This window comes from Ciona robusta, chromosome 4 (assembly GCF_009617815.1).
Source record: "Ciona robusta chromosome 4, ASM961781v2".
Classification (NCBI taxonomy): Eukaryota; Metazoa; Chordata; class Ascidiacea; order Phlebobranchia; family Cionidae; genus Ciona; species Ciona robusta.
Window position 1 is genome coordinate 4,487,462 of NC_143238.1, and position 15,591 is coordinate 4,503,052.

Sequence of the window (15,591 nt, forward strand, 5' to 3'; positions counted from 1 at the left end):
ATAAACCACCCCATAATTATATTAAATAAAACTAATTCTAATACAAGCACAAAGCACTAAAGTAATGATTTTTGAAATATTCTTTATTGCGACCTTAATATACTGGGCTGTCAACTTAATGAAAATTGCACATGACAGTTAATCACTGAACATTTATACAACAATTATATATCTCATAAAACATAAATCACGCATGGAGCAACAAGCATATATGACAACATTGAAATACATTTTTCTTTCATATTCTTATTATGCTAATATTTATATATAGTTTCAGACAAATAACCTATTTGAACTATTTAAGCTACTGGAACAGACTTTAAAATGGTAATGGCTCTAAACATATTCTCTTTGAAATAATTGACGAGAAAACATTTTGAAACTTTTTTATATAGAAAATGTAAGCCTTTTTAGACTAATTGTGTTGGGCATATTTTGATATACAAAAACCACAGCTTTTAAGTTTCGAAAAACCAATGAATTGAAATCCAAATTGAAGAATTGGGACGGGTATGACATCATAATGATCATTCATCTACTCTTCCTTCCACAATGAGCGAAAATGAGAAGGGAGTGAAAAGATATCCCTCCCCTTTGTAAAACTTGCTCTGGAACTCCACCCAGTGGAGACGCAAAGCGTGCAGAAAAGCCGATAGTCCTTCCATGACCAGTAGAATGCCCACAGTTAAACCAGCAAAGCCCCTGTAAAAGAAAATTTAAAACAAAACAGATGAATAAAATGTTGGTGACAATGAGTACATTAATATATTAATTAAGCTATAATATGCCTGAACTATTTACCTATTAAAATATACAAAACAATATACGTAAAAATTATCAGCAAAGTCCTAGCAATATATAGTGATTAACGGTACTCACCAAAATATAACGAAGCTCATAAAAGCACCCAAGATACCTTTGGCAGACAAACCACTGTGCATTACCATTGTCCATAGAACTTCAGATAATTCTGTGAAAAAATTTAATTATTTTTTTACAACTGTTTAGTTTTCACAACTGTTCTTCTATAAAAATTCAGATGAAAAACTAATAAACTAATATAATAAAATGCCTAAATTTCAGTTTTGATTGTATTTATTCAGTCGGGCAGTGGTGTATGTTATTATGTTATTATTAGGCTTTTAAAATAATTTAAAATTCTTTTAATTGTCTGAATAGAGGCGTGGTACAAATACCACTTCTGACATCAGTTAATTAGTCATTCTATCTCTCCATAGGCCTGGCACCACTAAGTTTAAAGCAGTATGAAATTGAAATTAAACTGCTTTTTTGATGGCATATTAGGAGACCATAACATAGAGATCGTATATGAATATATGATGCCAGTATGGCAGTATCTACATCAAGAATAAAACTTAATCCAGAGTGAACACACACATAAGCTTGTACTTTCAAACAGAAAAAGTTGAAATTCTTACCAGAGTGAGCAAGACTTAGAGCCCACAGTCGAAGATAAGATGCCGTGTGTGAAATACAACTGAGACAATATTCAATGGTGTGGATAACTTGGTAGATTAACACCTCACTCATGTCAAACTAGATTAGAATAAAAATTTAAGATAAAATAAATGAAAAAACAGAGATTTCGTATGACATAAAGTTAAAAAACAATGTTATTACATTAAACTATTCAAAGATCTGTGTTTAGTAACAAATTAGTTTCAATGAAAAATAATATCCTTTTATGTCAAAACTAGTTGTAAAAAAACTAGATAAATAGATACCTTCTCCTCTTCATCTTTTGGTGTGATGCTAGCTGTCTCTGGATCATCCAGATGATCATGATCAAGGATTGCAACATCATCTGATGTTTCATCAACTGCTACTCTTACTCCAGCATATCTGGTGGTACCCTGGAACCATAGGATATAATTGTTATAATGGTATCTGCCATATATTATCTGTCATGTCAATTCTATGTAATTCAATTCCTAAACTTAATTTATAACTTTTGACAAAAAAATGTAAAAAAACTGTTGACTCGGCAAGAAAATAGTGAGTGTGTTTTAGCATCATTTGTTTTAGCAACCCAGTTTCACACCTAGGTAAGTTTAACCATATTTGCCAGATTATACAATAAACTTCCCTATGTCACCCTACGTATTGGAAATGTTAAAATATCATATGCAAACATACATGTAATAGGAAACTATTGAGAAATATAATATATATTGATTTAGAAATTATAGTGATTAATTTTAGAACCACACCATGGTAAAAAAAGCACCAAGATTTCAATCACTGCATATAAATCTAACTTAACCAAGAACCTTAGCAAGGAATTAAACATTGTTAACTATCAACATGCAATAGATCCAATACACTGTGACAAAAGTAACCAAACAAACTAGCTCTGTAGCAACTAATGTATAGATTTAACATAGAAGTTTCATTGATTTGTATTACTTAAAGTAAATTCAAACCAGAGCATAAGTATGCCATTATATTTATTAAATAGCCTGTATTTGATTGGAAATTTATTCAGTTTACTTATAACAGAATCAATATAAGCAGGAAAGCTAGTTATTTAGTTGGTACATTTTCTGTTTTTTTTAGTTTATGTGTTTCTGGAAAAATCTTTTTTTTTCGAATTAAAAAAAAACACATTATTATTCTTATAAGACTAGGGGAATTTCATTCCAAAAATATTTTTTATTCCTAAAAATCTATTTAAAATGTGTCAAAATTGCAATATGTGTGATAGATCAAGAGACTCCCAACCACCCTCAATACAAGTAACATTCCCAACACCAAATCAGCCTTGCCCATGCAAACCTAGACCAGTCATGCAAGATTATCCAACTTAAAAATGACTCAAACCATACCATGTTAGCAGTAGAATCATGGTTGTATATTGGATCAACATGAAGTACTAACTAGAAGACACGTTTTGTTTGTGAGTAAAAGTATATAATGGAAACCCTGGTGTAAACGTCTTAAAAATGCTTCAAGACAAACTGAACAAATGACTGATATTGGTCTACACAGTGGGGGAAGATGAGATACCTTTAGCACAAAATATCCAAATACCCTGATCGTGTTTCAAACAATTAACAATGGTATATAGGAGTTGTAAGAATACAGTTTTATAATTCTTTGAATGTTCTTTGTTTACTACCAAATGTGACGAAAAAAATCGACTGAAAAGGTGTCAAATCTTTTCCCACTCTACTATAGAACTAGAATTTTCCTCAAAAACTGTCTCATGTGATACTGAAATCATTGTAGGAAATGACACTATTAACAATCACATATGAAAATAGCATAGTGGGTATGGTCTTTGTATAGGATGAATGTAACAAACATATGAAAATTATGACATTGGCTATGATAGCCCATTGAATATACATGCTAATGAGAATCCTCATGTACATAACATATAGAATGTTAAAACTGTACATTGTATGGCAGAGTAAAAAAATGCAAATGACTCACATAAAAATAAGCAGCCATTATGTTATGGTACATTCTACATTGTATACACTGCTAGTGCATGCATACTGATACAATTATACAACACCACAGCTTATTACACATTTACAACACATTTATATACAACAGTAATGTAAACACCCAATACCATTTAATTGTATATAATTGTAGTTACACTACACTCTTAGTCTTACGCACATTTCACACAACAACGACAATTTATGTACAAATACACTTTACTGTTTACACTACACAGATACCACAACATACCAAAACAGTTTATCTAAAGTGTACCACTATATATCAACTCAACGTATACATCATAATATAATAATATACCTGCTTCATTTTTGCCTTGTTGCGTAAATACAAGATGATTGGTTTGGTGAGTAACATCCATGGTACACAGAGTATAGCAATGATTACAATGGTGATTTGAACCTCATTTTGATTGCTGTATAATTGTGTCTTCTTTGCCCATGTTGGTTTGGTGAACATGAACATGTTGATTAGACCAATCAGTAAACTGGGAGCTGACTGTAAAGAAACACTTCCCGTCACATAAGGTGTAAATGTTTTAAATGAAAAAGGTAAAATAAGTTGGTAAAATAACATTGTCTTATAAGATTCTGGCACATAAGGGCGTGTTTATAGCTGAAGTAAATGTGCATGTTTGGAGCCAAATTGCAATGTTAAAATTCCATACTGTTTCTATTCTATGTGGTTTAGGTCCTAAAACATGGCACAACATGAAATCTAAGGTTAAGGCCAGAATCGGCACATTACCCTAATACTGATCACTGGAGTGGAGCAATGTCTGCTTTGTCTTGTGTAAGAACACAGGGTAGTAGTAGAGCATTGGATCCAGTATCTTTTGTTTAGATTTCAAAACATATACGACCAATATTTTCACAATGTTGTAGGTTAAGTGTTTAAAAACTTACATTAGAATTTAAGACATTCCATACTGCCCATTTATAGAAGATAAGAATGCAAAGATACCCGATAAGACACATTAGGAATATAAGCTGGGGAATCCATTCACAGAACAAAGCGAGATAATCTTTGTTATATCTGGGTGAAAGATAAATGTCAACTTCGCTAAGATTTACTTTTAAACTGGGCCAACCTCAAAACACCTTATTTAACCCCCTTATCATGCTTCAAACAGTTGTTGAACAACTTTTTTATTAAAAAAGAGAAATTTTTTATTGAAAAATCTAGAGAATTAACCATTAAGATTCAACCTTTAAATAAACCCCAGTTAACAAATGCCTATAACAAAGATTTGTTTAAATAAAAACCTTTTTCTAATAAAATAAAAACTTGTTTGTGTTGTTATCTCCACAAACTGTATCCTCATCAAATCATAAAGAAAAATATAAGTAACTCTTGCTTAAGTTTAAAATAAACAATCACCTGTGGTTATAGAAAGCAAGCACAAGACCGAATATCATTTGTAGGAGGCCCATGATGACTGCATTCTTCATTTTATAACTGTTCTGCACACTGATTTTGTTGCCTGCAGATTGCCAGATCTGAAATAAACAAAAAAAGATAAAAAAAATGTGTTTAAGACATATAACTGAAAGGCTTTTTACTTTGGATAAATAGTAGAATATACTTTTAAAAGTATTATATATTGCCTACTGTTTGGTCATAGTATTATATTTTGTTGCAGGCAGACAAAATGTTGAAAAAGGCGTTTTAAAGATATTTAACTGTTTATTTTGCACTTGTTATTCACTGTAATAATGGAATAAACAATCAACTTACTGGGTCAATACCATACGGGTATGGGTCTCCAGTACCATTGGGATACGAGAGTGGTGTCCCTCTAAAAACTCCGTATATCTTTGGATCAAGGGTCAAGGTACCACTGCCTTGTAGAGTTGTATTGCTGCGAGTAGATACAAAGAAATGGTAAAGCTAGAAGACTCTGATATTACTTGTGTTTGGAAACGCATTCATCATTGGTCTTTATTTTTGTTATAGCATGAAAACACAAAAAACAAATCTTGTTTTCAACAATTAACAACACTTGTTTAGAGCAATGACCATCTTACCCCAAAACTATTATATAAAAGCAGCATAAAGCCGTTACTTAACCTGTAATTCATTGCGTTAACATTCCATGCACTTCCAAAGACATTAATTGAACGTGAGAAGCATTCATTGTAGAGGAAGCCAGTATACATGGAGAAGATACCCATCAGTAATATCAAGTAACGACCATCAAACATCATTTCAAATATCTGGAACATAAAGTGTGGGATCACTAACTAAAACTTGACAACTACTTTCGGCTAAGTTATTACAATTCAATGCAAAACATACAATTAACGCATCTAGGTGTCTGAAATGCTTTGTCAGTGCTTGTGATGCATTATGTCAAAGTGATAGATTGAAAAAAATGTACATGCCTTGCCATCTATGCAGCCCTGTTGATAAGTAACACACTAACTACATAAAATCTCATTCGTTACTAAAACCCATGATGCACTGCTGCATGTTTTGCTCAAAGGACCTAAATGGGCAAACTTATCAAATCACCGGCACCTGGAGCCAAGACAGGCCTCATAGCAGGACCTCATGTGGAATAGAGAAATTCTAAGCTCTATGCGGTATCACAATGCACTTACAGCAATACCATACCTCATTCTCAGGTTTCTTGGCCAGATATTTCTTCTCACTAAGCACGAGGTAAAGTGCGAATAGAAACATGAGGAGTCCGTGTCCGATGTCCCCGAACATCACAGCAAAGAGGAAAGGGAAGGTGATGATGGTGAAGGGAGCTGAGAGGGGGATGGGGTTAGCATTGGGGTCTAACATAGGTATGCATGAATGGCTTGGATTGTAATTCGATGATAATATACAGGAATGTACCAAAATAGGTTATAACATGGGAGGTTTGACCGTTTAAAGTATAATCTGGAAAACTACTTGGCCCATCGGTGCAGATTTGGTTTAATGTTATGAGTTTTGTGGTATATTAACATGCTTGTTTATGAGCATACAAAATCTTTTTTTTAACAATGTAACGAATGTTTATGGGCATACAAAATCTTTTTTTTAACAATGTAACGAAATTTTAACAATGTCTTCTTTCAAATCAAGTATTATGCCAAAAAAATGCCCTAACTATGGTCCAAGTCACAAACCCAGGTCCCCTAGCGTCCATTGCAGTAAAGCTTTACTAAATAACAGGCCTACCCCATATTTTCTGCACTGCAACAGCTAGAAAACAATAAAACCTATAGAAGGAAAAAATTCACAAGAGTGTGTATGTCTAACTACCCTTGCCTGCCCTTCATTTTTTTTATTAAAGCCTCTCTAAAGCCTCCCCTACATTTATAAAAGTTACGCGCCTATGTTGTTGCCACACCTGGGTTCACTTCTCTATAGTTTGCAATTCCAAAAGCATCAATAATGGCTTGGAATCCTTGAGTGAATTTATCAGTCCTGTTGTAAGTTGGTGGAGCTTCCTTTGTGTTCATACGTTGCATTATAGATGGAACAGATGATCCACTTAACTCCTGTTACAAGATTTCAGTTCATTAGTGCTATTATAACTTATTCAACAAACTAATAATTGATACCACAGTTTTCTTTTACAAAGCAATTTAAAGTGTAACCAAAACAGCCAAAAGTTGTTCATTACTCACTAAATGTGCTTTTTCAATTAAAAAGTACAAAAAAAATTACAATATAAAAATCTCAGTTTAAAAGTACAAAATACCTGCTATATAAAAGTTTTGACTAAAAAACATAAAAATATATATTTTACAATGCAAATCTTACCGTTCCCTTTCTTAAAGCAAGTTGTATCCGATCAATTTCAGCAACAGGACACCAGCATTCAGCTATCAGACATTTCTCAGCTATGTTTACATTGAACAAGTTCAGTGTGTGGTAGATTGCTTTAATCTTGCGTACCTGAATTAAAAAGAGGTGTTTGTATACCATGTTAAAACAGTTTTTTTGCTGTTATGCAGTTTACATTGTAAAAATTCAGACATGTCTTTCTATTGTGACATATGTTGTAAAAATACTCAATTCACAAAAAAATGGCAAATGAAACATTTTAGATAACATATACCTCTAACTTAATTAAACTAATCACAATACACAATAATCCACTTTACCTTAATGAACCAGACTCTTATATCCAATGCAACTTGAGAAAGAACAATCTTTCGGTGATCCTCAGTTTGGTTCAAGACCTGTCATTGAAAATCAAGTTAATATAATGTATGGGATAATAATAAATAAAGGCATACAGCTCAGAAGCTAATAATATTTTAGTCAAAGAAATTTAGCATAAGGGAAGCATCTCGTGTATCATGCACATTTAAAAAATTAAATTTACCAATTTAGCTGAATAAACTAACCAAAGACTGTTTAAAACACATTGGTTTTAATCACCCTATAACACATAACAAGACCAACACCAAAACAACCAAAAAAATGTGACATGCCAGAATTGAGACTAACATAAATTTAATACACATGTAATGCTGGGTGTCTGCTCGTACAGTCGTACCTATTGCAACCCCTTTAAAATGTGTGAAAAAATACTGTTAAAACAACAGCTAAGTAGCTGAATTTAAGTTGAATATAAGTAAGAGAAACCAAGTACAACATGCAACATAAAGTAAATTGTTAGAGCATGCATAGGGTGGTAGATGGACAACACTTGTGCAAATGATGTAAAACACGATGCAACTACTTCTTTTGAATTAGCTGACTAGTCAAAAACTACAAGACGAAATCTATATTAGAAATCAATACTGATTTAACTGAAAGCGTGTAAAAATATTCTATTTTATATGGGTTGTCAAAGACCTAGGATTTAGGTCAAATTTGGCCCCAATGTTTAGGACTAAAAAGCTGGCATCATATTTCATTAGGGGTGAGGTCCTGTGGCAGTTCATGCCAAGGGACCTGGGGTGCTAATCCCAAAGTTTTCCTTTACCCTAAACAAGTAGGCATACCTGTTTAATAAAATTTTAAAAAGAACTCCTTTTCGTTGCCTAAAATGTGTTTTAGTTTTATAATTATTTAGGAGAAAGAGTGAACGAAAGTTTTAGTTTGCCATGCCAGCAGGGGTGCAGCTAAACAGTTTAGAGCCAATGATAGTTATATAAATAACAGATAACAACAACGATGAGAGCATGAGTTACAACAAGACATGCAATCAATAATGATGAATTACAGTTTGTAGGTCTTCGATTCGAGTCATGACACCAATAGCAATCTCGCGTCGTTCTTGAGGAGTTTCAGGGCAAGGGTATAAAGTAGCACGGAACCTGGTGAAAAACTTACGCATAAGAAACCTAAAATCAACAAATCACCAACAGTTTTGCACTGATCACCATTTTGTTTTTGTTGTTTTTAATTAAACGCAAAAATAATGTTTTTTCGGGAATTTTCACATTTTTTTATGAAGTTAATGTTAGAAGGATAAGAACATTTTAAATTTCAAGAATTGAGTAGAATATTTAAAACAGTTTATCAGATTAAAGTGATGTTGTTTCGAACGTTTCACAAGCAAAGCAATGTATGAAAAAAAATTGAGCAATTTTGCGAAATTTTGGTAATGACTTATACAAGATGAGAACAGTTTACCAACACCCCAGTTTGACAAAGAAAAATAAAGCATTGGGCAAGAAGATTAGGAATGAAAGATGAAGTTAGATTTATAAAGGGACTATATAGCTTTGAAACTCAGTGAAATTGTAGCTTTTGTAAAAGCATTGATCAAAAAATCAATTAATTGGTAAGCTTAATTATGCTTAAAAGTTGACATACTGATACAATGGTAATCATTACATCATCTTGATAAATATTATTACAGCTTTGCCGAAGTAACTTGTGTACAAGTTACCTTTAAACATCAATATCTATAGTTAGGTTGATGTAAGAAAGTATGTTAGTGAAGGCTATATAAGATTTGGTAATAGAGATTTTAAAACAGCAAGCGTAATGTAGAGATTGGTTAGTTAGACATAAGTAATTAAATCCAGAGTTCAGATAACTAGCTACTGAGATTAAAAATGACCTTTGTTTACAATGCTGAATATAATACTGAAATACATAGACAACAAACAACCTTAAAAAATAGAACAAACATGGCTGACAGGACCATTTCAAACTGCAGTTGAAATAAATCTAATAATTGCATTGCTGCCACAACACAGACTAATAACTTATATTTTGTGTTGAATTGAGTATAGTTACAAAAGTGTTTTACATTATCTGCACAAATATTCCCAAACCACCAAAAATTGCAAGCATCAGCAGAAAGTTGAAGCAAACCAAGCAATATTAGCAAACATAAGTGATTGGCAAACTGGGGGTTGGTTTACCGCTTGCATATCCTCAATACGAACTGAAACTACGTCAAGAGTTGACTTTCGTTCTTGTGGGGACTCAGGGCAAGGATAAACACTTGCGTGAAACCTAGAATGAGCCAATTAACCTAACAAATACTAGGGTAGGTAACTTTTTTGGGTGACCGTCACTGGTGTATTAAAATGTTATAATGGTGGGCTAAGTTATCACTTATGGACTAGATTTAGATATGAAAACCTGCGAGGCACTTGCTAAATATATATTAGAAACACTGGCAGAAAATGATTTAAATTAATGCAATAGGTTGGAATGAACCTGAAAAAAACTTTTGAGTGTCCCATACTAACGAATTTTACAATTTTTAGTGGTAAATGTTAATATAAAATTCTACTTATCTAATTTGACTTTTTAAATGTAAATCTGTTATAAAGGATAATGTATTAAAAGTATTTAAATTGGAGCTTTCATTACCCTTCACATATTTTCTTGACTCTTGTTTTAAGTTGGTCTCCTTGAAAGAAAATGATGAAAACGCATTTGTTCACAGTATCTCCCTGTAACGTATGTTTAAATTATTTATTAAAACAACTCTTACAGACTGTTTGCCCTTTTAATTAACTTTACAGACCACAATTGATTTAGTCCAATTGGTTAATACACTGTGCAAAAAAAACAGTTTTAATGCAGACCGAACACTTTTCAGTAGAGCAATCAAAGGATTTTCAATAAAAAAAGCAGGGCTTTGAATAAAATACTACAACTGAAAAAGTATATCTGTAAGTTGTCTTGTCCAGTTATAAACCATAAATGTTTGTCCGGCGAGATATTAAGAGTATGAAAACCATTGTACACAGACTAGTGTTACTTACAGTGTGTGGATCCTCAAATGTTGTTTCAATCTCTGCATGCCTAAGAAAGACATTTCCTCGGCATGCTCTCCATAAAACTCGTTCGAACGCTGGGACCTTCTCTCTAAGTATCACACCAGCAACAAACCTATTGAAACAAATATAATTAAAAGAATCCACACTGCTATCTATTCTTTCTCATATGCTAAAACTGTTTCCTTTTCTTAAAACTGTTACAACTTCCAACTAAAGATTTCACTGATCTAACTACTATATAAAAATTATTGGGTAAACTAATATTTTCCGCTTCTTGCCTTTTTACAACTATTCTTTTCTTTTTTATCTATGCCTTTTTGTTGATCATCATTCCTGATATTATTAAAATTGTGAACCTTTTCACATTCCTTCATCTTTATATATGTAACAAAGCTGATAGGCAAAAGGGCATAACTTTATGTTTTAAGAGCCCCTTGATTCTTTAAATCTGTCATATTTGCACCATTCATAGCCACAGCTACAGAAACAACAAATATAAATGACTAAAAAAAGTACAGAAGTGGAAGAAAAGACAAACACAAAACAACAAGAATAAAGACAACAAAAGATAATATGTAATTGGCACAAGACAAGTACAAAAACCTTTTTTTAAACCATAATAAAAGCAGTAACAACAATAGTTATTACGTACCTTTTTTATATACTATAAACATATACTATCGAACAAACACAATTTACAAGCTCACCCCAACTTTAAGCCAACAGTTTGATGTGCCTCACCCAAAGATGCATCCTCTTCATATGAATCATAATTCTCCATCTTCATTTGGTCAAAAAAAAATGAACAAAAAATAAGTTTCGAATGCATTTGCATAATAAAGTGTAAACCGGAAGCCCAATATTTATTTAAACTTTGTGATATTGCATTTTTTTGTTTTATGCAAGGTTTTATTTTGTGTACCATTTTTTATCACAAACAGTATTAGATTCTATTCTACAAGGGTAAGGTCCTACAGCGTAACACACTACAAGACCCCAGATTTAGAACAGAGTTGGCCTATTACCCATATCAATTATTGGATGTTATCCATAAAAACAGAACATGACTGATATAAAAAAATATCTAAGATGTCACATTAAGAACACCCTTGTCAAATTAATTAATTACACAATTAAAAGCAGCTTTAAAAAATATGGAAACACCTCTGTTAAGAACCACCATTATACACTAGCATTAGCAATGAATCTGTTACACCAGTTATTCTTCAAGAAATTGACACAACCTTTACCATGAAAATAAAACTTCAATTTAAGTCAACTTATAACAGCATTGGCAAGAATTTTGCTACAAAAGATAAAAAGAAAAGGCTGCAACAATTTATAGAGTGAGAAAGAAAGAAACTGTATAGCATGTGCAAGTAACATTCTTGTCCTCTTGGTTCTCACCTATGTTATTGCTAACTGACTACATTCTACTCCTTTTCTCTCAATCTAAACTGTAAGAAACAGTTAATCTAATGCTGCAGTACCAACCATATCAGCTACTTAAACTCAACTACCATTGAAACCACTCACCCAAGTTTTGTGTATGGTGTTTTGGTATAGTCATTTACAAGCAGATTTTCTTCCTCAGGTTGATTAGTTTCAGATGGTTGATTTCCATGATACATGGCAGCCTAAACAAACCATGCATGGTGACAAATAAAGAAGGTATTGTGAAGTAACAAACAGGTCCGGGAATTTACAAAAAAGGGGGTCCATTTATTCCGCAACATGCGAAAAAAACAAATAGGCTGCGCAATGAAGCAAAGTTATTTGATTTTATTCATAATTTTTTACCATAAAAAGGGGTCTACACTCCTATTTCAACGGGGGTACGCCTGGGTTATAAGTAATAAATCATAATAGTGTATATATATGACCAGGTCCACGGTCACTATGTAAAATATAGCTTTGCCATTTTATCTGTGTATTTGGGCAATGGGGAAATATTAATTTTATATGTTGGTTAAAAATAAACCACTGGTGCATGCTACATAATGTAAATATATATGTAAGCAACATTAGCCACACGTAATGAGTTCTTGTTTTAGATTGATTGAATAACTTCCATAGGATTGAATAAATCAAACAATAACAATGCAGGAAAAAAACAATCAATGAAAAGGTAATTAAAGTAAAGCAAGCTATAACTTTAACATATGGTTGTCAAAGTTATTATTACTTGGATTATAGCTTTACTAGTTCACTATATGCCCAGTAAACTGAATGTGTATAAGACTTTATGTGCATTTATAAATATGTTTTGATTAAATAATAATAAAACTTAAAAAAAAGATATTAAAACGCATGCAAATTGTCAAGCAAACATATGATTAAAATAAACTGAACCCAAAATGAGACCTAATCAATATGCAACTAGGATTTCTACGCCTTTTCCAAACCTGCAAGATCAACTTGTGGTATACTTAGTAAATTGCTTGCTAAAGACTTGTTCATTAAATAATGAACTGTTTAGTTCTGTACTTAAGAGGCTACAATTCTTAAGGAACTAATGTTAGAATACTTAACAATGTATGCTAAGGGGATATAACTGACCAGTAACATAACAAGTATTGTTACTGATCTACAAAAACATTCTAAAAAATAACATTTTTCTACAATACTTTCTCCACTGCTGAAATGGTAAAGCAACTAACTAAAAAGCATTTATATAACAGTATAACACCTCCCTATGTGTAAGGATAAGTAGAAAGTAGTAGAAGCATCACCAGCATGCAAATTAAACATAACCATCCATCAATCAAAGATCAAGGCAAACGAAGTATACACACAGGAAGAATAATGTACAAGTGAAAGATCATTTATTTATGAAATGCAACTGTTTGTTCAATCAAGTGGTGCAGCCAAAGGGAGGCTAAAATCAGGTCTTGCCCATGTTAGTATTTTAGTCAGCTACACCACTGGACAAATTATTTCAAATGGGTGTTGTTCAAATACTCTTATACAAACAACAGAGAGTTTTTGATCAAGATTTTTTAGTCCCGTGTTTTTGTTATATTGGCAAGTATTTTATATTATTTATATTATATACCTTTTAATTTAAATCCATGCAACTCATTAAATAAAATCCATGCATAATATCCACACAAACACTGTACACTTTAAATTTGGTATATGAACAATAAATTTGAATTATGACACATTTCAAGAACTTGAATTTGACACATTTTTATAACTTTAAAACTTTAGAAAAATAATAAGTTTAGAAAAATAATAAGCATTGTTTTACCATCATTTAACTTACCTCTTCAAAGAAACTTTGAGTTTTCCTCAAGATATGCTTCAGTTCAGTTAGCTCAAGAAAGTTTCTCTTTAAAGCTTCTTGGTTGGTATTCACTTCTTTCATCTCATTTTCCAACTTCTCAAACTTGGCCTACAATGTTTATTATATTTATATATAGAGAGAGATTTTTGCTTAAATTGAATGCAGATATAGTGTTTCAAATTCATGCGATCTGTTAGAAAATGCCACTAATTGTAAAGAGCCAATGGATTTTGTTACGTTAATGTAATCAAAAGAAGTCAACCAGCCAAGAGATCAATCAGTAAACAGTTATTGGGTCGGAAAAAAGCGCAAAATTTTCCAATCTGGTTTAAACATAACTTTGCCAATGTATTTTTAAACAGTGAAAGGTAAAATTGCCATATGGGTATTATTAAACTACCTCAAGACCAATCATTTCCCTGGGAGGAGGGGCCACAGGGTCATCTCCTGTATCCCGAATAGGAATCTTGTCCTTTTTCAACTCTCTTTCAAGAAAACCTGGAATTTATTTTTTAATAAAAACAAGAATTTACCAAAAAACGGTGTGTTGTTAAAAATTTTCATTAAAAAAAAGTTAATTTTTTAACATAAATTTTGACCAAAGGGACATTTGTTGAAACCTAAAATTTTAAACAGAACTCACGTAATTTTCGTTCCATCTCATCACATCTTCTCACTTCGTTTACAAACTTTCGTTGGAAAGCATTCACATTCGGATTTAACTGAAATTTAAATAAAAGTATTAGGCTAGTTGTTGTTGTTTAAGGGGTTAGTGGTTGGGGGTAAATTACTTTTTAAGGTGTTTTTAGAAACCAAAACACTTACATCACGAAATTGCGCAAGTCCAAGTTCTCCAAGTTCGCTCACACACGCAAATGCTGCTTCACTTTGAAGATACAGCTGTGCCAGGCACATTTCTTCACTACGAAACAAACTGCCCATTTTGAACAAACGGTTTTTTACCGTATAAATTTTAAGTTATTTATTTTTGTCTATTCGGCGGCCTGTCAAGCAATTAAAACATAAATTTTCGAACATTTACCTTAATATGACATATCACGCATAGCATGTTATATTCTACTATTTAGGTAAAACAATACAGTCTAAAACATAAAACAATTCAACAATTTCGGCGTAAATTCCACCGCTGACTCAGTATCGGAAATCAACATTAGTCACGTGATAGTCTCCAAACAGACATCAACAATATCTTGTGATGTCATAAAAATCACAAACCATAAATACTATTTTTTGGGGGTATAGTTTGTTACTAGAATTTTACTTATAACAGTGAAAAAAAGAAAACATCGGTATATATTAACAATTTTAGATAATAATGAAAACTGTTTTGATCTTTTCAGCAACAAACAACTAAAAAACGTTATATTAACCGTTACAACATGCACTGTATATTATTGGTCACTTATTGATTGACAGCGCATAAAATAGAGACCACATAAACTTTCTTTGTTGCGCCAATTTAACGACTGCCTTTTACTGCAATCTTGTAATACACTAACAAATCTCTTAACCAAAGCATATACTGACGAATGACACTTCGTATAAGAAACGTTTTTATTTTTCAATTTATGGGGACTTCCTAAGGCCCTG

The 15,591-nt window shown here is 32.2% G+C and overlaps 1 protein-coding gene across 5 annotated transcripts; it reads right to left on the reverse strand.

The window, feature by feature from the left end:
- Positions 1-65: 65 nt before the first annotated feature.
- Positions 66-15,006, reverse strand: LOC149736874 (V-type proton ATPase 116 kDa subunit a 1-like). 5 transcript variants are annotated; one of them, XM_089877402.1, is made up of 22 exons: positions 14,806-15,006; positions 14,624-14,702; positions 14,381-14,478; positions 13,960-14,088; positions 11,399-11,472; positions 10,677-10,803; positions 10,279-10,361; positions 8,669-8,762; positions 7,599-7,676; positions 7,255-7,389; positions 6,839-6,989; positions 6,109-6,248; positions 5,563-5,708; positions 5,230-5,353; positions 4,873-4,991; positions 4,398-4,527; positions 3,793-3,990; positions 2,847-2,897; positions 1,746-1,874; positions 1,440-1,557; positions 880-970; positions 66-702 (listed from the first exon to the last, which is right to left on the reverse strand). In XM_089877402.1, the coding sequence occupies exons 1-22, from the start codon at positions 14,920-14,922 to the stop codon at positions 528-530; spliced, it is 2,586 nt and encodes an 861-aa protein (XP_089733528.1). In that variant the 5' UTR covers positions 14,923-15,006; the 3' UTR covers positions 66-527. The 5 variants fall into 5 exon arrangements, with proteins under 5 accessions (XP_089733528.1, XP_089733525.1, XP_089733527.1 ...); XM_089877399.1 differs by lacking the exon at positions 11,399-11,472 and adding an exon at positions 12,228-12,328; XM_089877401.1 differs by lacking the exons at positions 8,669-8,762; positions 11,399-11,472 and adding exons at positions 9,822-9,915; positions 12,228-12,328.
- Positions 15,007-15,591: the final 585 nt, after the last annotated feature.

What these genes read in the sequence shown, in the direction of transcription:
- LOC149736874 (XM_089877399.1), bottom strand. Translation starts at nt 14,922, where the DNA reads ATGGGCAGTTTGTTTCGTAGTGAAGAAATGTGCCTGGCACAGCTGTAT. An exon ending in TAAGAGTCTGGTTCATTAAG is followed by an intron (nt 7,390 to 7,598) that starts GTAAAGTGGATT and finishes TTTTTAATTCAG; the next exon opens with GTACGCAAGATTAAAGCAAT. An exon ending in CAAAAGATGAAGAGGAGAAG is followed by an intron (nt 1,558 to 1,745) that starts GTATCTATTTAT and finishes ATTCTAATCTAG; the next exon opens with TTTGACATGAGTGAGGTGTT.